Here is a 22,638-nt window from a genome sequence, read left to right as displayed (position 1 = left end):
TGGTTTAGGTTGGACATTAGGAAAAACTTCCTAACTGTCAGGGTGGTTAAGCACTGGAATAAACTGCCTAGGGAGTTTGCAGAATCTCCATCATTGAAGATTTGTAAGAGCAGGTTAGACAAACACCTGTCAAGTCTGGTCTAGATAATAGTCCTGCCATGAGTGCAGGGGACTGGACTAGATGACCTCTCGAGGTCCCTTCCAGTCCTATGGTTGTATGATTCTATCTCAGACTTATTTGGATTGTGGTTGAGGTAGTTTGCTTTCAGACCCTAGTCTCATGATAACTGTTGTACTGTACCAAAGTTCCCAATGGAAGATTTTGTATACTCTGGATTTATGTTTTTCATGCTACACATTTACATGTAAACAGTTTGTGTAGCCCAATCACTCGAGTTTGAGGACATGAAATAAACCCCATTAAAATGGTCCGTTTCTCAAAAATTATGATATTAGATAGATAAATAAATAAATATGATATTATTGTATTAGAAGAAAATAATGGGGTGTTATATTAAGTGTGTTAATTTCTTCACTATTTCTGATTTTGGTTTGGCTTTTATCATAATAGTAACAAAGGTAGCAAATATTTTTCCCCTTTTAAAAGTTTTGTCTCCATTTCTTTCCCATCAAATTATTAAAATGACTACTCATCCCCAACCCTGGTCTATTCACCATTGTTTTATAAGTATATTCCATTTTATATTAGGGATGTAAATACCATTTTAAAAGTTAACTGTTTAATTTATTTAAAAATATTTCGTTTAAATGGTTAACCGATTAAGGGGCTGACCGGTGCGGCTGGGTGGTGCTGCTCCATCTGGGTGGTGCTCCTCTGGCTGGGAGATGCGGCTGGGGCTGCTGTGGCTGGGCAGCACAGCTGGGGCCGCTTCAGCGGGCAGGGCTGCTGCGATCGGCCAGCCTCCCAGCTGGCCTGGGAGTTAATGGTTAAGGTGAGTTAACCATTAAGACTAATGCTAACCGGTTAACATTTTACATTCCTGTTTTATACATCTGTTTAATTTATTCAGTTGTTGTTGTTTTTTTTTAAATTTTCTTCCACTCTCAATTAAAAGTTAAATTCCCATTCCCCTGCTCTCCCTCCACAAGTCCACCCCATTTCTTCCTTACACACAGTCATTCCCTCCCATAAGACCCCTTCCCCAGGTCACATTGCAGTTTGTGCATGTTGTAGGATTGGGAGCAAGAGTTCTAGGGAATGAGTGTCCGAAGGCCTCAAACACCCACCTCTAATGCAACTCTCACAAGTGTGTCTGTCTCTCCCTACCCTGGGCTCACATCTGGATGCTAAAAGGGATAAGATGGAATACCCATGCCCTACAAGAATTAACATCTACATTGGGGGAGGTAATCTGGGCCAAGAGTCTATCTTACGTTTAAAGGTGCCCAGACCGTGTGACCAGAGTACCAAATAGTTGTATCTGTTAAGTATTTAACAGCACATGAAAATCAGCATAAATGGCATTAGATCAATCAAGTAGAATTAATGTTTTTGTTTAGTTATTTGTAACAAAGGAAAATATTGTGAAGGTTTGATAGCTGATTACATTGTATTTTTATTTAAATAAGTTTCATTAGGTCATCTTGGCTGATTGACTAAAACTAAATCTTACCATTAATGTTCTTTGTTACATGATTATATTTTCCTGATGCTCCACTTTCATATATAATTAGAATTCTTTTTGCTTGTTCAGTACTTCTTCTTAATAAAAAGTGCTTAGTGTTTGATTCATAATGTTAACAGAGTGAGCTTTATTTTCGCCCGCAGCTTGTCACAAGTTTCTATTATTGGTAGGAACATGTGACTGACTTGCTGCTGTACTGATGTTTTTCTATGAAAAAACTGGCATCTTTGAATATAATCTCCTTCCTTACCGTTCCTTTTGGTAGGAAGGTAGGACATGATTCACAGAAGCAGTAATTGTTCTGCCATTTATATTGTACCTCTAAACATTTTTCTTCCCCCATTCAGGAACTGAATACCAGCTTTGAAGAGTGGGAGAAATTAATGAGGGCTCCAAATTCAGATGTCGCTGAAAGCCACTTTGTTCAAGTCATGGGTCTGATTACACGCATGTATAAACAAACTGCCATTGCCAAGGTAATGAAATCTTTTTATAGTTTTATTTTAAATATGTATTCAATCATATGTTTTAATTATCTCTTTTTCTACTATTTTTATATGGTGTGCTTCCAGTGTGTAATCACCTAACTAGTGGACTCTTCATGCTTCTTCACAGAATTGGGACAGTTGGGCATTTGGGTGATCTTCGGTCACCAAAACTTCCCATATTTTTTTAGAGGTGGATAGCTAATTATGTGAAATGTTTTTGATGATTTGTGGTATCTCTGGTATAGTAAGCACAAACTAAAACTATCTGGCAGAGTAATAAATTGGCAAAGCACTTTTGCATGACTTCTTCAGTCTCAGAATTCTGAACAGCATTATCAGATGTTTAGCAAGAAGAGACTATTTGAACTTTCAGTCTGACATTCTGCATTGAATATCTTATCTGTCTTCTTAGATGCCAACAATGACAATGCTTGTGCTTTGACCAATCTTGGGAGTCAGTTTCACTGCCAATTTGCTCTCACTACTAAGTTTCCCCCCCCCCCCAATATTATGTTTACAGTAGGCTGTTGCTCCTTGTCCTAACATCTTTTGAATTTAAATAATTCCTTTCCTTTATTACATTTCTCCTGGAGCTCAGAGCCTTCAGGCTAACTTGCATGGCCTTCCTAACTGTTCTTCTAAACTCTACAGATCTTGATGGACAGTCCTTCCACAGTGCACTACATAAATGGGCAAGGAGGCACATATTCATCATCACTGTGCCTGAAAATCATCAAGCTCTGGATGTGGTGCCACTAGCACAGGATAACCCAGAGGGCTCTTCACTTCCCGGATATCAACAACAACCTGGCAGACTTCCTGAGGAGACACTTGTTTACCACTCACAAGTAGTCTTTGAGGGGCTCTGGTGACAGACCTGTTTGCCATCATCATGAACACCAACTGCAAGAACTTCTATTCCAAAGGGGTATGAATCTGAGGTTGTTAGTGGACACCTTCCTTGTGCAGTGTCTTCAAAACCTCTTGTATGCCTTTCCACCAATCCCCAGGGTGATTTCCAAAATCAAAGGCGACAAAGCCACAATATTTCTTGTAGCTCCTTATTGGCCAAGGCAGTTTTGGCTGACAGACCTACTACATGTCCATCTGTCTCTGATCTAGCTCGCAGACTGCGTGGACCTGACCTCACAACGCCATGGCCAGATACTCCATGTGAACTCGAAGTCACTGGACCTCAGAGCATGGCTTTTGGCTGATTGAATACCATTGACCAAGATTGCTTCCTATAGGTCCAAGAAATCCTGGCACAGAGCAGGAAAGTATCCACCAGTAGAATATATCCATTTAAATAGAGGAAGTTCATGTTAAGGGCAAGAAAAAAGAGCAACAAAAATTATTAGGGGTATGGAACGGCTTCCGTATGAGAAGAGATTAATAAGACTGGAACTTTTCAGCTTGGAAAAGATATGACTAAGAGGAGAGATGATGGAGGTCTATAAAATCATGACTGGTGTAGAGAAAGAAGATAAGAAAGTGTTATTCACTACTTCTCATAACACAAGAACTAGGGGTCACCAAATGAAATTAATAGGCAGCAGGTTTAAAACAAATAAAAGGAAGTATTTCTTCACACAACACACAGTCAACCTGTGGAACTCCTTGCCAGAGGATGTTGAAGGCGAAGACCATAACAGGGTTCAAAAAAGAACTAGATATATTCATGGAGGATAGGTCCATCAATGGCTATTAGCCAGGATCGGCTGGGATGGTGTCCCTAGCCTCTGTTTGCCAGAAGCTGGGAATGAGCGACGGGATGGATCATGTGATGATTACCTGTTCTGTTCATTCCCTCTGTGGCACCTGGCACTGGTCACTGTCAGAAGACATGATACTGGGCTAGATGGACCTTTGGTCTGACCCAGTAGGGCCGTTTTTATGTTCTTATATGGCCAGCCCATCGTGGTCTTGACCAGATCCAGGCTCAATATCACAGATCCTTATCTATTGCACTTATACAGGATAGCCTCTTGTTCATCTCTACTAAGGTATATTTCATAGCAATCTCAGCTTAGCATCCACCTGTATAGTCATGCTCAGTCTTTTCTCATGGTATCAAAGTTTCTTAAAGGGCTGTTAGGCACTTCCCCACTGGTCAGAGAACCTGCTCCGACTTGGGACTTCAATTTAGTCCTGACACTGATGGAGTCTCCATTCAAACCTACTCCCTGCACCACATCTGAAGATGATCTTCCTAGTGGATAACACTTTAGCCAGGAGACTAAGTGTTAGGCAATTATGGCCAAGCCTGAGTTCCTATGCAAAATTCCATAGGGATGAGGTGTTGCTAGGACCTTATCCAAAGTTCATTCCTAAGGTGGCTTTAGAATTTCATCTAAACCAGTCAATCAGTCTGCCTGTTTTCTTCCTGATGGCATACTTGTCATCAAAGGAAAATAAATTAAAGACACCAGATATATCCAAGACCATTGCTTTATTACACTGATAGGACCAAATTGTTCAGATTGTTGCTCCATCTATTTATAGTCATGGGCACGTGTTCTCAAGTTCAAACCCTCTCCTCACAGAGGATACTGGGAATGGATTACAAATGTGTTAGCTGATGTAATAATCCCAATAAACATCAAGGCTCACTCCATCAGAGCTCAAGCAACATCCTCTGCCTGGTTCAGAAATGTACCAATTTCCAATATCTGCAAAACGGCAACATGGAGTGTCCCACTGACCTTTGTCAAGACTTATGCATTGGACTCATCTTCCAGAGCTGATGCCAAATTCATCACTGTTCAACGCACATAGCTGAAACTCCTCATTACCACCATCCTGACTGCCCACCAGTCACCTACAATGGTATTCACAGTGACACATAAGAAAGAACAGTTACTTACATTTTAATTGTCTTTCTTCGAGATGTAGTCAGTGTGGTCCCATGACCTGTCCTCTATTCCTGCTTTTTTGAGTTTCAAATTGCAAGGGAAATGAAGGTGGATCTTGGATGCCCTGCCCCTAATGCCCTTGTATGGGAATACAAGAAGGCACAGGGCTCATGCATGGCCCTACTGCACACTACTATTAAAAAAAAAAAAAAATCTCATGCACATGAGGTGGGCACCAACAGTGGAATCAGCGCTGACTAAATGTCTTGATCAGCCATGATTACTGGAGGATAGGTAACTTCTTTTCAGGGGACTTATACCCAAGGAATGGATTCTCTAATGAGGGACTTGAAGACACTGAGGAAAGTCACCTTAAGTGGGAACCTTTATAAAAGGAGGACTTCCTTACAGGCAATTTTAGAGAGAGAGGAGACCCAGGCCCAGAAGGCAAGGCTGGGCAGTAGCAAAGGAGGATCTTGGAACCCTGAAAGGGCTGACCAAAGCCAAATGGACTCTGAGTGGTGAGGAAACTGAGAGAGGGGTTTGCATGCAGGTTTTTGCTATTTTTCCATAGATCTGTATAGCTTTTGTGTGTTTTCTATGAGTAAAGGGTAATTATTTTAGAAATTCCTTTGCACTGTCTTTTTGACTCTTGCATTCAATGTCACATTGTCCCTAATGGGGGTAACAGTAAGTTAGAGGATCAACAGCTTCAGTGAAACTTTGGGAATGTGCAAGAGCTGCTTGGGACAGCTGGCACAAGTTGCAGGGCCTGGGCAGTTGGGCGGGTAAAAAGTTTTCTCTCTCTGGGTTGGGTGCTAGTTAGAGGATGTGTCCCCAGAAGTGTGCCCAGAGGTCCAAAGCCTGAGACAGTGCTTAGATTCTGCTCAGACCCAGAAGCCAAAGAGCAGGTGATATCCAGTGGGTGAATCCTTGTACACTAATCTGATGACGGTTGTAACAAAGTTCCAAGCTTTTTTCAGCAGCTATCTAATTGTCTTATGCCTAGGCTGTTATTTGCGGACTGTTAAAGCTATCGCAAGACAAGGCTTTCTTTTCTTCCCTTTCCAAAACCAAACTTCCCTCACATCTAAGGGCTTGTCTACACTACCCGCCGGATTGGCGGGCAGCAATCGATGCAGCAGGGGTCATCTAGTATACGTCTAGTATACACGCGATAAATCGACCTCTGAGCACTCTCCCGTCGACTCCAGCACTCCACCAGAACGAGAAGCGCAAGCGGAGTCAACGGGAGAGCATCAGCTGTTGACTTATCGCAGTGAAAACACCGGGGTAAGTCGATCTAAGTGTGTCGACTTCAGCTACACTATTCACCTAGCTGAAGTTGTGTATCTTAAATCGACCCCAAGGGGTAGTGTAGACAAGCCTTTACCTAATCACCTTCTGGCTAATGTGCTTTTTGTGAATGTGGGAATAGTGCAGATTTTGCCTCCAGACTCACCTTCTTAGGTTAGGAGCTAGAATGGATTAACAGATTTTTTTCTTTTTTTTTTTTTTTTTTTTTTAAGATAAAAAGAAATCTAACTTGATGAGGCAGATATAGTGGGAAAACCCTGCACAGTAGTTGATAGTCATCCTGCCTGTCAAAGCAAATAAAGAGGAGGAACTCTACACTGACTAAGCTGTTTCAACTGAGACACAAAACAAATTAGCAAGGGGAAAATAATTTGCCTTCCTTCTGTGCCAATGTAAGGTTATTTACTGTATTTCACTTTCCTTTCTCTTGCTCTCTCTCCTGGTTTTTAAAAAAATCAAAAAGCAAGAGTTACATGGCACAAAAGAAATATTTTTCTAGGTTAATTTGCATACTGGTAGGCCCTTTTAAAAACCACATTCTTTTTGTGGAAAAGTGCTTAGCAGAACTACTGTGCGGGTATCTTCAGACTTACTAAACTACTGTCAAAAGCAGCATATAGTTACCTTTGCCAAATATGGAAAGAGAATTCAAATAAGTATTACAATAATTGTAAGTTAACCTTATATGTGAAGCTCTTAAAAAACAATGTAGGCGTTTACTGCTGTAAATACTTTGAAAAGGTAAATCATAATAGATATGCTACTTAGGCCAAAAGAAACTGTATTAAAAGTTCTGTGACTTAGTCTATTTGCTATGGCAACATAGCTGAAGCTTAACTGAGTGCTCTTTATTTTATCTTTAGGGAAACTTGAGATCCAGTTGCAAAATATTTGAAAACTTTCATAACATTGTTATGCTTTTGCATCACATTGAATATTTATAAAAATTATGTTTACTCATCGGTATTTTCTGTTGTTGAAAATCAAAAAAAAAATCTTGAGTTAAATATTGTTTATAGCAGTGAACAGTAAAAACATTTGGACCAAATAATTGAAAGAAACTTTCAGAATTGCTTTTTTAAATAAATTAAATCCATTGACTTTCTTTAAATACATTAGGGTCAGGGGAGACTCATCTGAAATCTCAACAAAAGCCCAATAATAAAATTTTTATATAAAGCCACATCTGTTTCCTTAGGTCTTAAGATGTAAAAAAAAAAATCTACTGGAAATGACTGTTGCTAATCAAATCACCAGTTACTGAGCCACTCTTTTGTCCGTTCACAGGTAACTTTATTGTTGCCTAACTTCAAATGGTTTAGTGCCTGAATCTGTAGACTTCAGAGTTCAGTGAGAGTTGAGATTTGCATTTTTACTACTGCAAGTTTACCTCCCTCAAAATTATCTTCTTGGCCCTATGAGTCCCTCCGCTGACACCCTATTCTCAAATGCATCAAATGCATTCCCTCCAAACAATCTGCAAAGCCACTACTTCACGCTCCTTCAAATCCCTCCTTACAAACCAAAACAAACTATGTACTATTTAGTCCCGTGTGTCCATAACATGCTCGTATTACTGTTTCCCCAAATTCCACTCTTAACCTTCCCTCTCTCCTGCCATTTGTTTGTTTTATGAGCTGCATGTTGTCTTAAACTAAGATTGTAACATTTTTGGGACAGGAAGTGTCTTAATATATGCCTGTATAGTGCTCAGCACAGTGGGGCCCCAACTTGTCTGTGTCTTCTAATTATTACTGTAATACAAATAATTCATAACTAACCAATGCTTTGCACAAGTGTGATAGACTAAACTTTGATGGAGAAAACTTTGGAAATTTTCTGTGATCGTATCATTTATTACTAAAAGAGCCACTTAATTAGGTAACAAATTAACCTTTATATTAATGATATTAAGGTCAAAGAGTATAGCCTTCTGTATCAAATACTTAACAGGAATAATCTTCCATTGATACCATATCAATACCAATATCATATTAATCATTTTAAATGACTCTAGTTTGCTAAGTTTTTAAAATATTTTGCAAGCCTAACGTGAGTAGAAATAGGAAAAAGTGAATTAGATTATTCTTTCAGTTTTAATCAGTGGTGTTAGGGACACAGGTGCAGATTTTTTTTAATGCATTTTTTTTGTTGGTGTCCCTTTAAATATCTCTAGGACAGAAATCAATTGATATTCATTAGATTGTCAGCATATTAAATGATCAATCTGAGTTGTCATTATTTTAGCTAAAGGGAGTTTAAAAATTGCATTTTAATCCTTAACAAGCACCACAAAACTATCAAATCCTTTGAAGTTAAGAGAAACTTGTAAAGGAACAGCGGATCATTAAAATCATGAAGACAGTATCTGGAAAGGCTTTTCTCTGTTACAACATGACTCATACGATTTAAAAAATGGTTAACTTTCTGTCCTCCTAATAAAGTCTACATCACAAAAGGTATTAAAGCAGAAACCATCATAGAATCATAGAATATCAGGAAGGGACCCCAGAAGGTCATCTAGTCCAACCCCCTGCTCAAAGCAGGACCAATTCCCAGTTAAATCATCCCAGCCAGGGCTTTGTCAAGCCTGACCTTAAAAACCTCTAAGGAAGGAGATTCTACCACCTCCCTAGGTAACGCATTCCAGTGTTTCACCACCCTCTTAGTGAAAAAGTTTTTCCTAATAGCCAATCTAAACCTCCCCCACTGCAACTTGAGACCATTACTCCTCGTTCTGTCATCTGCTACCATTGAGAACAGTCTAGAGCCATCCTCTTTGGAACCCCCTTTCAGGTAGTTGAAAGCAGCTATCAAATCCCCCCTCATTCTTCTCTTCTGCAAGCTAAACAATCCCAGCTCCCTCAGCCTCTCCTCATAACTCATGTGTTCCAGTCCCCTAATCATTTTTGTTGCCCTTCGCTGGACTCTCTCCAATTTATCCACATCCTTCTTGAAGTGTGGGGCCCAAAACTGGACACAGTACTCCAGATGAGGCCTCACCAATGTCGAATAGAGGGGAACGATCACGTCCCTCGATCTGCTCGCTATGCCCCTACTTATACATCCCAAAATGCCATTGGCCTTCTTGGCAACAAGGGCACACTGCTGACTCATATCCAGCTTCTCGTCCACTGTCACCCCTAGGTCCTTTTCCGCAGAACTGCTGCCTAGCCATTCGGTCCCTAGTCTGTAGCTGTGCATTGGGTTCTTCCGTCCTAAGTGCAGGACCCTGCACTTATCCTTATTGAACCTCATCAGATTTCTTTTGGCCCAATCCTCCAGTTTGTCTAGGTCCTTCTGTATCCTATCCCTCCCCTCCAGCGTATCTACCACTCCTCCCAGTTTAGTATCATCCGCAAATTTGCTGAGAGTGCAATCCACACCATCCTCCAGATCATTTATGAAGATATTGAACAAAACCGGCCCCAGGACCGACCCTTGGGGTACTCCACTTGATACCGGCTGCCAACTAGATATGGAGCCATTGATCACTACCCGTTGAGCCCGACAATCTAGCCAGCTTTCTACCCACCTTATAGTGCATTCATCCAGCCCATACTTCCTTAACTTGCTGACAAGAATACTGTGGGAGACCGTGTCAAAAGCTTTGCTAAAGTCAAGAAACAATACATCCACTGCTTTCCCTTCATCCACAGAACCAGTAATCTCATCGTAAATCTCATCACTGTCTGAATTTTTTGTATAGTCTGTAGAACTAATAAAATTTCACCATTTCTTGTGTTCTAGGCAGGAGCAGTAAAGGACTATATCAAAATGATGCTTGAGAATGACAAACTTAAATTTCTGGTTTTTGCTCACCACTTAAGCATGCTCCAAGCTTGTACAGAGGCAGCCATAGAAAACAAGGTAATTTTAAATGCTCTTCATAGAGTTTAAAAATGACCTCTTCCAAAGATTATATTATTAGGCCCCAATCCTGCAAACACTGAGGCACTTGCATAGCTCCTTGAGTTCTCAGTAATTCATGTGAGTGTTTGTGGAATCAGGGCCACAGTCAGTATTGAAAAGATCTTGGTTGTAGAATAGTTTTGAGAAATAATGTAAACACTTGTATCTGGAACAATAAATGCCAGATTCCTTGCCATTATACTATTGTAGAGTAAGTCCTTTGGGTCATTGCTAAAATAGTGTACTGTTTCAGTGTACTATAATAGCTCAAAAAATGGTAGTTGGAATTAAAGAGAATATTAATAAATAATCCTCACAGTGAAATAATTTTCTTCTGTAACACCTTCCATTTACAGATTCCGTGTTGCTTTACAAACATTAATAAATGAATTAAGCCTCATTGAACTCCCATGTGGTAGGTGAGATGATTATCCCTATTTTACAGATAGAAAAGACTGAAACACAGAGGTCCTATGGTCCTGAGTTAGGAGTAGAACAAAGCTATTCTGATTCCCAGTTTTTTGATAGTTGTCCAAAAAAAAATTCCTTTTATGTAAATTATGGGAATCATTATGTAAATTTGCCATTATCTTGGGATGTTATAGGCACGTTACATTCGGATAGATGGAAGTGTTCCTTCAGTAGAAAGAATCCATCTTGTCCATCAGTTTCAGAAGGATCCTGATACTCGTGTGGCCATCCTGAGCATTCAGGCTGCTGGTCAGGTAAGATTAAAAAAAAAAAAAGTAGATATTGGACAATTTGAAGTATAAAATTTAAAAAGACAAAGCATACACATATGATGTCTTACTATAAGTGACCTATATCAAGAGGCTTTTGCATTCAGCAACCAATTTAGCACCAACCCTATAATCGGTACTGAATTTAAGTTGAAATTATTTCTACAGAACCAAAGCAAGGAAAGTGTCAGCCTGTACTTAAATAGGATGTTGGTGTGAGTTCACTCATTTCTAAAAGCACCAATGTAATAAGAAGCAAACATCACTTTTCACTGTTGTTTGCTGGGGAAGCAATGTGGTGGCAGTTACACAATACTGCGGTTTATCTATATCTTACTGACATTTCCAGCTGTCGCTATTTCATGTTGTTATGGGCACAAATACTTCGGAAGCATTAATAATTGTCATATCCATTTTCAATGCTTAAATCAATACTGCAGTATAGTTGGTGTGGGTTACTCTTCAATGGAGCAACCATAAAATTAATAATCCTGTTTTGCTTGCAACAAGAAGCAAAATGCCTTGACTCGCCTTAGAAAAAAACCCAACATGTATCTGTCTATGAACCATCTGCTGTCAAGGTCACCCAGTATCTGAAGAAGAGTTCTGTGTAAGTTCAAAAGCTTGTCTTTCTCTCTCTCAGCAACAGAAGTTGGTCCAATAAAAGATATTGGCTCATCCACCTTTTGTCTCCAGTATCTTATTGCCATTATAAAAATATTTTACATTATTTGTAGTAGTTCCCTTCTGATGTTCAGTCATTCAGTGAAATGTACTTGTGTGTTTATAGAGTCACATCTTCTCTGTCTAGCATTTGATTAATCAGTGAATCAACACTGCTTTTACTAATTTTGTTTAGGGTTTAACTTTTACTGCTGCCACTCACGTTGTGTTTGCTGAGTTATACTGGGACCCTGGACACATGAAGCAAGCAGAAGACAGAGCACATCGAATTGGACAATGCAGTTCTGTAAATATCCACTACCTTATTGCAAAAGGAACTTTAGATCCTCTTATGTGGGCAATGTTGAATCGCAAGGTATGTATTGAAATAAAACAAAGTAATCAACGAAGTGTTTGATGTGTGTCTGGAATCCACAGTATTCAAGGATGTTTGCTGTGGAGGATTCTGTAGAGGGGCATTGTCCTAATCTCAGGATATTAAAGCAACCAATATATGTACAATTGCAGGGGACCAGAATGACAACTTTTATTCAGAACTAACTTTTATCTTTTCTGCTATCCTTTCGTAAGAGGCAAAGATAAACATGTTTTGTTTTTTAAGATGCAAATAGGGAAGAAAAGATCATTAAAGGGTCCAGTAAGATTGAGCAGGTTTATGTAGTGGTAGACAAGATTAACATCACAAAACATTTAATTTCTGTCTTTCCACTAACAATTGTGAAATTGGGATGGCTTGGATGAGGTTGTTTTTGAGACAACTGCTTTTCATCCTCGAAAATATTAACTGAAGCTTCTATTAGAAAACTATAGAAATTGACATTTGAAAAGATGATAGTTTTAGAAATATTCACATCAAAGTTTGGAAAGAGAGTTAACAGCTAGTTGTGATAGCTTACTTATGACAGGTATCAAAGGACTGGAAAGAAGACATGAAGGAAGGATGCTGCAAGTAACCACTGTCCTCTAAACCTGACTTAATTAAGGGAAAATACTAAAATGACTACGATTGCATTGGTTGGCGGTCTTCATCTGCAAAATAGACATTCGCATTAAGAAAGATTGTACACCAAAATTCTAATGCGTGACACTAAAAATTTAGCCCCTTAAAGGAATATTATTGTTATCCATTGGTTGTGTTTGATTTGTATTTTGTTTGTGATGTCAGTGTTTTTCTGGGCTTTATTCAGGGTAAATCGATTAGCTGCAGTGCCATTATTGATGAGCACTAGCTGTGCCCACAAAATAAACTCCACTTATATGACTCACCAAAATGAGATGCTGCTCTTAATAGATTGTGCAAATACTGGCTCCCACTTAGTGGGATTTGAATATGACCCTGGGCTCTGCTAGGTTCTTGGGCTTGGCTCCTCCTTGACTGGGTTGGGTCGGGGGAAATCAGTGGTGATCTCTCTCAAACACCACTTACTTGTGACATCAAAATTAGATGCAACTCACAGTAAATTGTGCAGATCTGTAGCAGTCACTCTCTTTTTATACAGGAGGAATAAAATAATTTGCAATGTTGACATTTAAATTATCGTCAGTGGGCATCTGAATTAACCGCTCATTGGCACTTCACACCTATCAGGTCTATTGTTTCAAGCTATCTGCAGGCTCATCTAAGCTTCATTTACTCTTTTCACATTTCTGTGGTTTTCTTTGCAACCTTAACAATTAGAGATTTACTTAAAAAAACAACAAACACCTGGGACTCTAGAGTACAAGATGATAGCTTCAGAGACATGCTAGTATGACAAATGGACATGTACGAGCTGATGTGCACTATTTAGTCTTTTTTTGGTCAGAAAGGCTGCTGAACATTCTTAAACACACAGGTTAATTTCCCAGACACCAATCCAAGAAATCATCTCTTGTTGCTGATACGCTTGTCAGTAACTCTCAGTCTTTTTTGGAAGAGTGACTGAGAAGGTGATGGCTGTTCAATTCCAGGCATATTTGGATACCCAGCATCCTTGATTAGTTCCACTCTGTGTTTGGCTTTCTTTTGAAGCAGAGGCTGCTCATCTCAGATTCATGATTGATTTTCTTCTGGCTGATCAAAATCAGCTGATTATTTTGGTCACGCTGGATCTTTCAGTAGCTTTTAATATGCCTGATCCATGTGATGTTTTGGAAACTAGTATGTGTTGTTGGTATGTTTACAATTGCTTTCCAATATGTCATACCTAGAAAGACGTGTGGTTTTCAAAGTTTTAAGTTGGGATTTACAAAGGGGTCTAAGGAAGCTAAGTACCTGAATCCCATTACAATTCAATGAGAGTTGTATGCCTAACTCCCTTAGGCTTCTTTGAAAATCCCAACATTAATATTGCCTTGGCTACATTCAAGACCTGGCTCCTTGAGCATTGTAGAGATGAATCTCAATATTCAGACACCACCTGCCACTTAAGGATTCCACCACAGCATCTGAAGTCAGCAATTAACTGTGCTTTTACTTCAGTGGTCGCTAGGGTATGGAATTTGCTCCCATCTCTCCTTTATTATTTTGTATTTGTTTTTATTCTATTGCCCTGTGGCCATTGGAATGGGTAAGACAGATTGTAAAAAGAACTAGGTGTTTCCTGTGGCTGGGAGAATCAGAGAGCTGACCCTTGCAGGCTTCCTCACACTAAGGGCAGGTATTAGCAAGGTGCCTCTCAACTCTAGCTATCCCGAGAACCGTCGCAAACATATAAAGGCTTTGTGAAAGGGACATATATTATTTGTTTTGTAGTAACATAAATCGATAAATATTGAGTTCCCCCAACTGTCCCATTGCCAAGTCATCATACAGTAGTAGATTTCACCTTGGCATTGTGGCACTAGTGAATCTTGATAGAGGATTTGAAGGAGTATCAGATGGTAGTCTTATAGATCTTCAGTCAGTTATTTAAAACATTTTTTACTTTGAACTACTAAATTGTGTTCTGCACTTTTACAGTTGCTGAGTTATGTTTGAAAGTGAAGTAATGCTTAGTAAACTTAAGCAACTAAATTTACTCTGAAGTGTGAAATGATTAACTTCATCTGTCTGCAGGCCAAAGTTACGGGCAGCACGTTGAATGGGAAGAAGGAGAAATTGCAGGCTGAAGAAGGTGATAAGGAAAAGTGGGATTTCTTGAGTTTTGCTGAAGCCTGGACCCCGAACGAAAGTCTTGAAGAGGTCAAGAATGAAGTTTTATTCACTCATGTAAGACAAGATGGATATATATATCTTCTATGCTCTTCTTTTCTAAAATAATTCCAATACCTAGTCATTAACTGTGCTTCAAATTAAATGTTAAACTGCTCCTATTTGAAAAGAATGAAGTCTGGGAAACAGCCTTTTAGATTATTACTTGTCCTTCTCTCTCTCTCGTCCCCATCCACTGCTTCCTCTTTTGGTATCAATCTTTTCTTGCTCATTATGCTGCCATTTCTCCTTTTTAGAATGGGTTGATGTGGGGCTGTACAGGTACCTATTTTCTTGTCCAGCCTCATTAGGTATGCTGTCTTAGTGAACCAGTGAAATTATTAGACTGTAGAATGACCTCTCTAGGGAAGTAGTAGAAGCACCATCACAAAAGACATTTAAAACTAGTCTGTAGAAAGCGCTCAAGAATATTCTGTTGAGTCATATTGTCCATTCCTACCAGTGCAGGACTGTTCACAAGCCTTTTTCTAGGGCTGATCTCAAGGAACATTCTAATGGTTACAAGCACTTTTAGTTTATAGCTTAATGCTGAGTTGCATGTTATAATTGCAGTTAAAACTGACCAAAGTACATCTCTACAATAAAGGGTCTTGCTCTGTAATCCATTGTGTCCTTTAAATTATCGCAACATGGTGTTTCATTCATATGTATCTAATATGCTGTATATTGTATGTTCAGTCTGGCTCAGTGAAAAATTGGGGTGATGCTGAATGACATTGATCTGGGCACTCATAAAAGAGCATGATATTAGGGATGAAAGTATACCATCCTACTACCAACTAAAACATCTTAACATTTGCATTTGTTGTTAAAAGCAAACAGATAAATTTATTAATTTTGTGAACAAAGAAATAATGCATGCAAATAACCCAATTGCCTTCTAAGAAATATATGTGTGTGTCATATATACCATAAAACAGTATATCTTAACTTTCCCAGTGCTAGTTGAAGGGAGATGAAGGCAAAGTAAATCTTCCCAAAGACTGTAGTTGATTTAATGAGAAGTTTGTATTGAAGAAGAAAAGTTTTAGAGTTTCTCAAACAATAGAAGAAGCTTGTATGTACAGATCAATAGTTTGAGCTTTTCTAAGATTTCACAATTTTATTATAGCTCTCCAGTGAAAATTATATGACTAAAGCATGCAAGTAGCTTTGCTGTCCTGTTAAGCTTTTTATCTGCTATCATTTAATATAACAAAAAATCCATGTATCTCAGTTACTACAAATATCAAGTTTCTAGAGTATTTAAGATTTTTGCTGAGTTCTTCTATATGTGAACCAGCTACATAATTTTCCTGTTGATCTTTCTTTCAGTGAGTGATTTGGTTGAGAGAGTCTCTCACAAAATGTACAAGCCAATTGTTGCAAACAGTTGACCACCTGATAGAAGATAAAATTGGGACCACCCCATTATGATGAATACACACTTCCTTTGTGCTTTATATTTGTTCACTGCTTTCACATTCCAAAGTATTCCCAGAGCCCTTTGGTGAAGATTTTCAAACTTGACTAGTGATATTGGGATACTCCATTCTTTGTGTACTTAATTTGAAACACCTTCAAGGGGCCTGTTTCTTAGAGGATGGGTGTACAGCGCTCCTGGACAATCAGGTTTCTTGAAGGTGTCTCAAGTTGGGCACCCAGAAACAACAGTCACCTTTGCAAATCTTGCTCTTTAAATATACTGAAATTACTTCATCTAACACTGAAATGCAGCCATCTCTGCAATGGAGTGTTCAAATCAGGTGTTCATACCAATCAACCGTACACAAGACTTTTGAACAGGAAGTAAAAAATTACTATATGAAATTGAAACTGGAGTTTAGACTGGCAGAATGTAATTGCTCACATTGACTCTTGCTAGGAAACCAGAGCTAATACATCTACCCTTGTGAAAAGTGCAAAGAGTGTTTTAATAACCGGACGATGGCATCTCCTGCAGTACAGGGTTGATCTAACAACATTCAGGAACCTTGATCAGTTCAGTGGTGCTCAACCTGCAGCCCGTGGAACACTTGCAGCCCAATTAGCACAACTGTGCGGCCCATGTGACATTCTCAGGGCCATACAAGTAGTATATATATTGTGTGGATGTGGCCCAAATAACACAGGGAGAGCTGCATATGTTGCCCACAATGGTAAATAGGTTAAGAGTCACTGATTCAGAGGAAAGAACTCCTGCTGAATCACCAACACAACTTACTGCAGCACCCATTACTTGGGAGAACTCTAGATTCTGTCTAAATCCAACCCTTCTTAGCCTATGAATTGTGATAAGTTCATAGCCCAAGGTGGTGCATCTGCAAGCCAAGAAAACAACTTTTTTAATATAGTAAATAGCAGTGGGCTCATGACTACTGTGAAAATATAATTATCATAGGATAATGTGAAAATAGAAGCTATGTTGAAGAGTAGCTGTGCTTTATGGAAAACTTTAAAAAATGTTGTCTACCAACACCAGTTTGATATGTTATATTTCTCTATATTTCTCTTACTCTGGCCTTCAGTGTGATACACTTCTTCTTGAAAACAAGATATTTTTTGTCTAATAATTCCAAATGAACCTAAAATATAATCTTCTTTTTGACATCACAGACAGTTGTTCTGGAAATGACCCAAGACCCTGTACTCTCACAAGTGTCCTTAGTTATACAGGCAGGAAGACATCTGCAGGAATTAGAATTAATAATTATTTACTAATATGTGAAGATATGAAACTCCATATAAATGTTATTTATTATTACAATATATAAACAGAATTGTTTTCAAAGCTCAATATTTTTGCAAAATAGCCAAAATTCCTCAGTGCATCAGTACTCAACAAGTGGTTTATTCACTGTCTGGTTATTATTTATCTAATATATCAATAATCACCCCCTTCTGGATTGCCCAGAATAATCCAGATAGCTGAGGTTGGGTCATTTCATTTAATAAACTTGAATTATATCCCTTCCTGCTGTTCAGACTTTAAACTGTTAACTAATTAGCTGTTATGATACTGCTCTGAGTGTTTTTCAGACTATCAACAAATGTCCTTCAGAAACTGGCCTATGTTTGGTAATAAGTTTAAATGTCTCAAGTACAGGGCTGTTTGTCCTGAATGTGTTTTAGTGTTACACTTGAGGCTTTTATAACTTTAGCTATAAACTTGTGTAAACTCCACATCCAACTGATTTTTGCTAGCCATTCAGTATTTAAAAAAAAACTAGTGATTAATTCAGGACAACAAAAATGCAACACTATTTCAGTCCTAGTTGCCCTGTTTAATAATGTTTGCCAAAGAGCATAGGGAAAGGTGATTTTCATATTCATGTTTTGAATTTTCATTTCTGGCATCACTAGTGTTAATTCTTCTAAGTCATTTTTGATTATTCAGGTTTTCATCAGCTATGGTGTTATTCAAGCTTCTCTTCATTTAGCTTCTTATAACTGAGTAACAGATTTCTCAGTTTTCAGAGTAACAGCCGTGTTAGTCTGTATTCGCAAAAAGAAAAGGAGGACTTGTGGCACCTTAGAGACTAACCAATTTATTAGAGCATAAGCTTTCGTGAGCTACAGCTCACTTCTTCAGATGCATATTGTGGAAACTGCAGCAGGCTTTATATATACACAGAGAATATGAAACAATACCTATTCCCACCCCACTGTCCTGCTGGTAATAGCTTATCTAAAGTGATTTCCAGCACAAATCCAGGTTTTCTCACCCTCCACCCCCCCACACAAATTCACTCTCCTGCTGGTGATAGCCCATCCAAAGTGACAACTCTTTACACAATGTGCATGACAATTAAGCTGGGCTATTTCCTGCATAAATCCAGGTTCTCACATCCCCCCCACCCCCATACACACACAAACTCACTCTCCTGCTGGTAATAGCTCATCCAAACTGACCACTCTTCAAGTTAAAATCCAAGTTAAACCAGAACATCTGGGGGGGGGGGTAGGAAAAAACAAGAGGAAACAGGCTACCTTGCATAATGACTTAGCCACTCCAAGTCTCTATTTAAGCCTAAATTAATAGTATCCAATTTGCAAATGAATTCCAATTCAGCAGTTTCTCGCTGGAGTCTGGATTTGAAGTTTTTTTGTTTTAAGATAGCGACCTTCATGTCTGTGATCGCGTGACCAGAGAGATTGAAGTGTTCTCCGACTGGTTTATGAATGTTATAATTCTTGACATCTGATTTGTGTCCATTTATTCTTTTACGTAGAGACTGTCCAGTTGTCAGTGACTCACTTCAGCATGCAGTGCTTTTTATTCCTCTTTTCTGAAATTCATTTATTTTGAAGTTTAGGATTGATGTTATAAAGTATTAATGAGCTCCTTGCAGAGTTATCAGTTGAGATAAGGGTTATGTTTTGATTGGTGTTTGTTATTGTTTACTGCTCTTCTGTCTAATCTTTGTCATAGTTCTATTAGTTTTACTAGATTTCTTTCTTCTCTGTTCTATTTCTTTCATTATGTTTTTAGTCCTGACAGTAACACAAATATTGAGCAGCCCTAAAAGACAATTTAACAGCTGTTCTTTGTCTTTGGAAGATCATTTTTAAAAGTTATGTTCTGTCCACTGGTCTGTACCATAGAGCAATACTACTATCCAACCCAAATTATACGTGGATTTTGGCTACCACCTTCAAAGTTGGCCATGTTTGTTTATTTTCATTCTAGTAGATTCTAGTAGATTAAAGGGTCTTAATGTTTTTGGTTCCATTGATAAGGTTTGATCGTGAAGCCATTGACCAATTTATAAAACATTGATCTAGGCCAATATCAAAGAGATTTGTCCATGTACTTCACAGGAAGTCTTCCTTGATGTACATCTGCCTTTGAATCATGAGACTTCTTGAACTGTGCTTGTTCAGGGCTAGATATCAAAAAACTTACTTGATAAATGTCAGGTAGCTGATGTGTGGCCTCAGAGAGGAGCCTTGTACTTTCTGTGCTTTATTGCTTCAGGCAGCAGCAGTGCCTGGGTTACGTGTAAGTTCGAGTTAAGCACCAGGATATTACTCATGATGTTATTATCCTGGTTCTTCATTCATCACTGTCTTATGCAGCTGTCCGGGTGTCAGTTGGGCCATTGCATCTGCCTGATCTATCACCTCTCTTACTGAGACTGTACTTGTGCTGTATCATTTTATAGTGCAAAAACTGGCTTTGCGATGTTATCTGGCTCAGTCTCAGTTTATCACTCCGTGTGTCTTCAACAGCAAGTTGCCTCAAGTAGTACAGCTATAGTTGCTGAAACCCAGTACATGCCATGCGGATCCTTAGAGACTAATAAGATTCTGTCTCTGGTGTAATCATTCATTGCTGCCATTTTTCAAAATGTACTCCAGCATGAAAAAAGTATATTTAAACATTGGGGTGGGGGGAGAGATATTTTAAATCAGTGGGTATATAAGCAATTTTCACTGCACATTTAGTTTGGTAAAAATGCTTTGAGATACTAATTTCGATGGCTCAGGATTTTTTATAGTGTTTATGATTATAAAGAGTTTTGTCAAATCTCAAACAAGTAAATACACTTGATCTGACTTTCAGAAGTGCTGAGCACTGCTTAGGGGTATCGGATGACTCTTGGTACTGAGACTCCAGTCTCTGGATTACCATTGCTTCCTGGTACTACAAACTTCTCAGACTTTTTATACTCCGCATTGGAGGACATTGAGGAGGATGAAGGAAACATTTGATCAATCTCCCCTTTACCAGTGCAGGATTCCCCTCCACATCCATACTGGAAGCCATACTTCAGCCAGGATCCTCATCCATGACAGGGATGGTGGGATCAGGCCTGAGTGCCACCCTCTCTCCCATATTGACCCACCCCCAATGGCTATACTGGGTTTCTTGGGCAAAATATTGGCAACAATTTGCAAGACCTCCAGCTCCATTGCACTGAGAGGCAAGGGTGACACAGTCTCCTCTACCAAACCCCCAACACAAGGAGGCCTTTGAAGAACAGGAGACTAGGGTGGTTAAGGAGGCCGCCCCTCAAACTCTTATTTCATCCTCATCTTCGGACGAGGCAGTCATAGCCATCAGTGGCCAACAATTTTTGCCGATTCCTGGACTTCGTGAAGTGGGCAGCTGTCGCCTTTTAGATACCTTTTGAGGAGGTTAAAGACTCACAAAAGCTCCTGGACATTCTGCAGTAGAGAAACTGCTTGGGAGTCACCTGAAGTGGAGCACCCATAGGGACACTATTCAAAGAAGAAGAAGAGGATACTCACTCTGTTCAGTAACTGTGGTTCTTCCTCAAGTGATGGTCCCTGTTGTATTCCACTGAGGGTTATGTGAATGCACCATATGCCCGGAGCCGGAGCTTTTCAAAGTAACGTTGCTCAGCATTACATGCATGCACTCTTTTATATTGCCTCATGGTTTTGTCCAAGGTGATAAAGGGTAGGATGGACCGTCCATGTCTCCAATTCCTTCTCACTGCTGCATTTTCAGAGAAGGAACTGAGGATGGTTTGCACACACAGCCCTATATACCCTTCAGTGTGTGGCATGAGGTTATATATCACACATGCGTGGGCTGAATGGATGCTGCTAACATAAAATCTCCAATTAAGGGCTTGTGAAGCGCATGCACACCTGAAGTGGAGCACCCATAGGAACACAGATGTCAAAGAACCACAGATACTGAACAGGATGAGAGACTTCTTCTTTTCATGGGTTCGTATGTTGTTGTTAGGTGAAATGCTTCCACCCTGACCAAAAAGGCCTCTCATCTTAGAGGTACATTTCTTGAGACCTTGTATTGAGCTACTTTTACCACCTGTCAAGGGGTGATGCTGGCCCCTTCAGTGGAAGGATTGTCCAGTGTTTAGAATGCTGTCCTGGAACTTGGGAGACTGGGGTTCAGTTCCTAGTTCTGCCACAATCTTCCTGTATGACCATACATATTTAGTCTCTCTCTGCCTCATCTCCCATCTGTAAAATAGGGATACTAGTACTTCCTTATATCACAGAGGTATGGTGAGGATAGAATCATAGAAATGTAGGTCTGGAAAGGACCTTGACACATCATCAGATCCAGTCCCCTGCACTGAGGCGGAACAAGGTAAATCTAGACTATTCTTGACAGCTGTTTGTCCGGCCTATTCTTAAAAACCTCGAATGACGGGGATTCCACAACCTTCCTTGGAAGCCTGTTCCAGAACTTAATTATCCTTATAGATAGAAATCTTTTCCTAATGTCTAATCTCAATTTGCCATGCTGCAAATTAAGCCCATTACTTCTGGTCCTTACCTTGAGTGGACATGGAGAACAATTGATGACTGTTCTCTATAAAACAGCTCTTAACATATTTGAAGACTGTTATCAGATGCCCCCTCTGACTTCTTTTCTTAAGACTAAATATGCCCAGTTTCTTTAAACTTTCTTCATAGGTCAGGTTATCTAAACCTTTTATCATTTTTGCTGCTTTCCTCTGGACTCTCCAATGTGTCCACATCTTTCCTAAAGTGTGGCATCCAGAAATGGACACAATACTTCAGGGGGCAAAAGACCTATCTGGCTTTAAGATTAAACTCGATAAGTTTATGGAGGAGATGGTATGATGGGATAACATGATTTTGGTAATTAATTGATCTTTAAATATTCATGGTAAATAGGCCCAGTGGCCTGTGATGGGATGTTAGATGGGGTGGGATCTGAATTACTACAGAAAATTCTTTCCTGGGTATCTGGCTGATGAATCTTGCCCATATGCTCAGGGTTTAGCTGATCGCCATATTTGGGGTCAGGAAGGAATTTTCCTCCAGGGCAGATTGGCAGAGGCCCTGGAGGTTTTT

The 22,638-nt window shown here is 39.3% G+C and overlaps 1 protein-coding gene across 3 annotated transcripts in view; it reads left to right on the top strand.

The window, feature by feature from the left end:
* ZRANB3 (zinc finger RANBP2-type containing 3) overlaps positions 1 to 22,638 on the top strand; it is a 128,458-nt gene that overhangs the window by 69,363 nt on the left and 36,457 nt on the right. For all 3 annotated transcript variants that reach the window (XM_073305335.2, XM_073305334.2, XM_073305336.1), the window contains 5 exons: positions 1,994 to 2,122; positions 10,057 to 10,176; positions 10,824 to 10,943; positions 11,818 to 11,997; positions 14,680 to 14,832. In XM_073305335.2, coding sequence (XP_073161436.1) covers positions 1,994 to 2,122; positions 10,057 to 10,176; positions 10,824 to 10,943; positions 11,818 to 11,997; positions 14,680 to 14,832 — 702 coding nt within the window. The remainder of the gene's footprint in view (positions 1 to 1,993; positions 2,123 to 10,056; positions 10,177 to 10,823; positions 10,944 to 11,817; positions 11,998 to 14,679; positions 14,833 to 22,638) is intronic.

Source organism: Lepidochelys kempii, chromosome 11 (genome assembly GCF_965140285.1).
Source record: "Lepidochelys kempii isolate rLepKem1 chromosome 11, rLepKem1.hap1, whole genome shotgun sequence".
NCBI lineage: Eukaryota > Metazoa > Chordata > Testudines > Cheloniidae > Lepidochelys > Lepidochelys kempii.
This window is presented reverse-complemented; position numbering and strand designations above follow the sequence as displayed.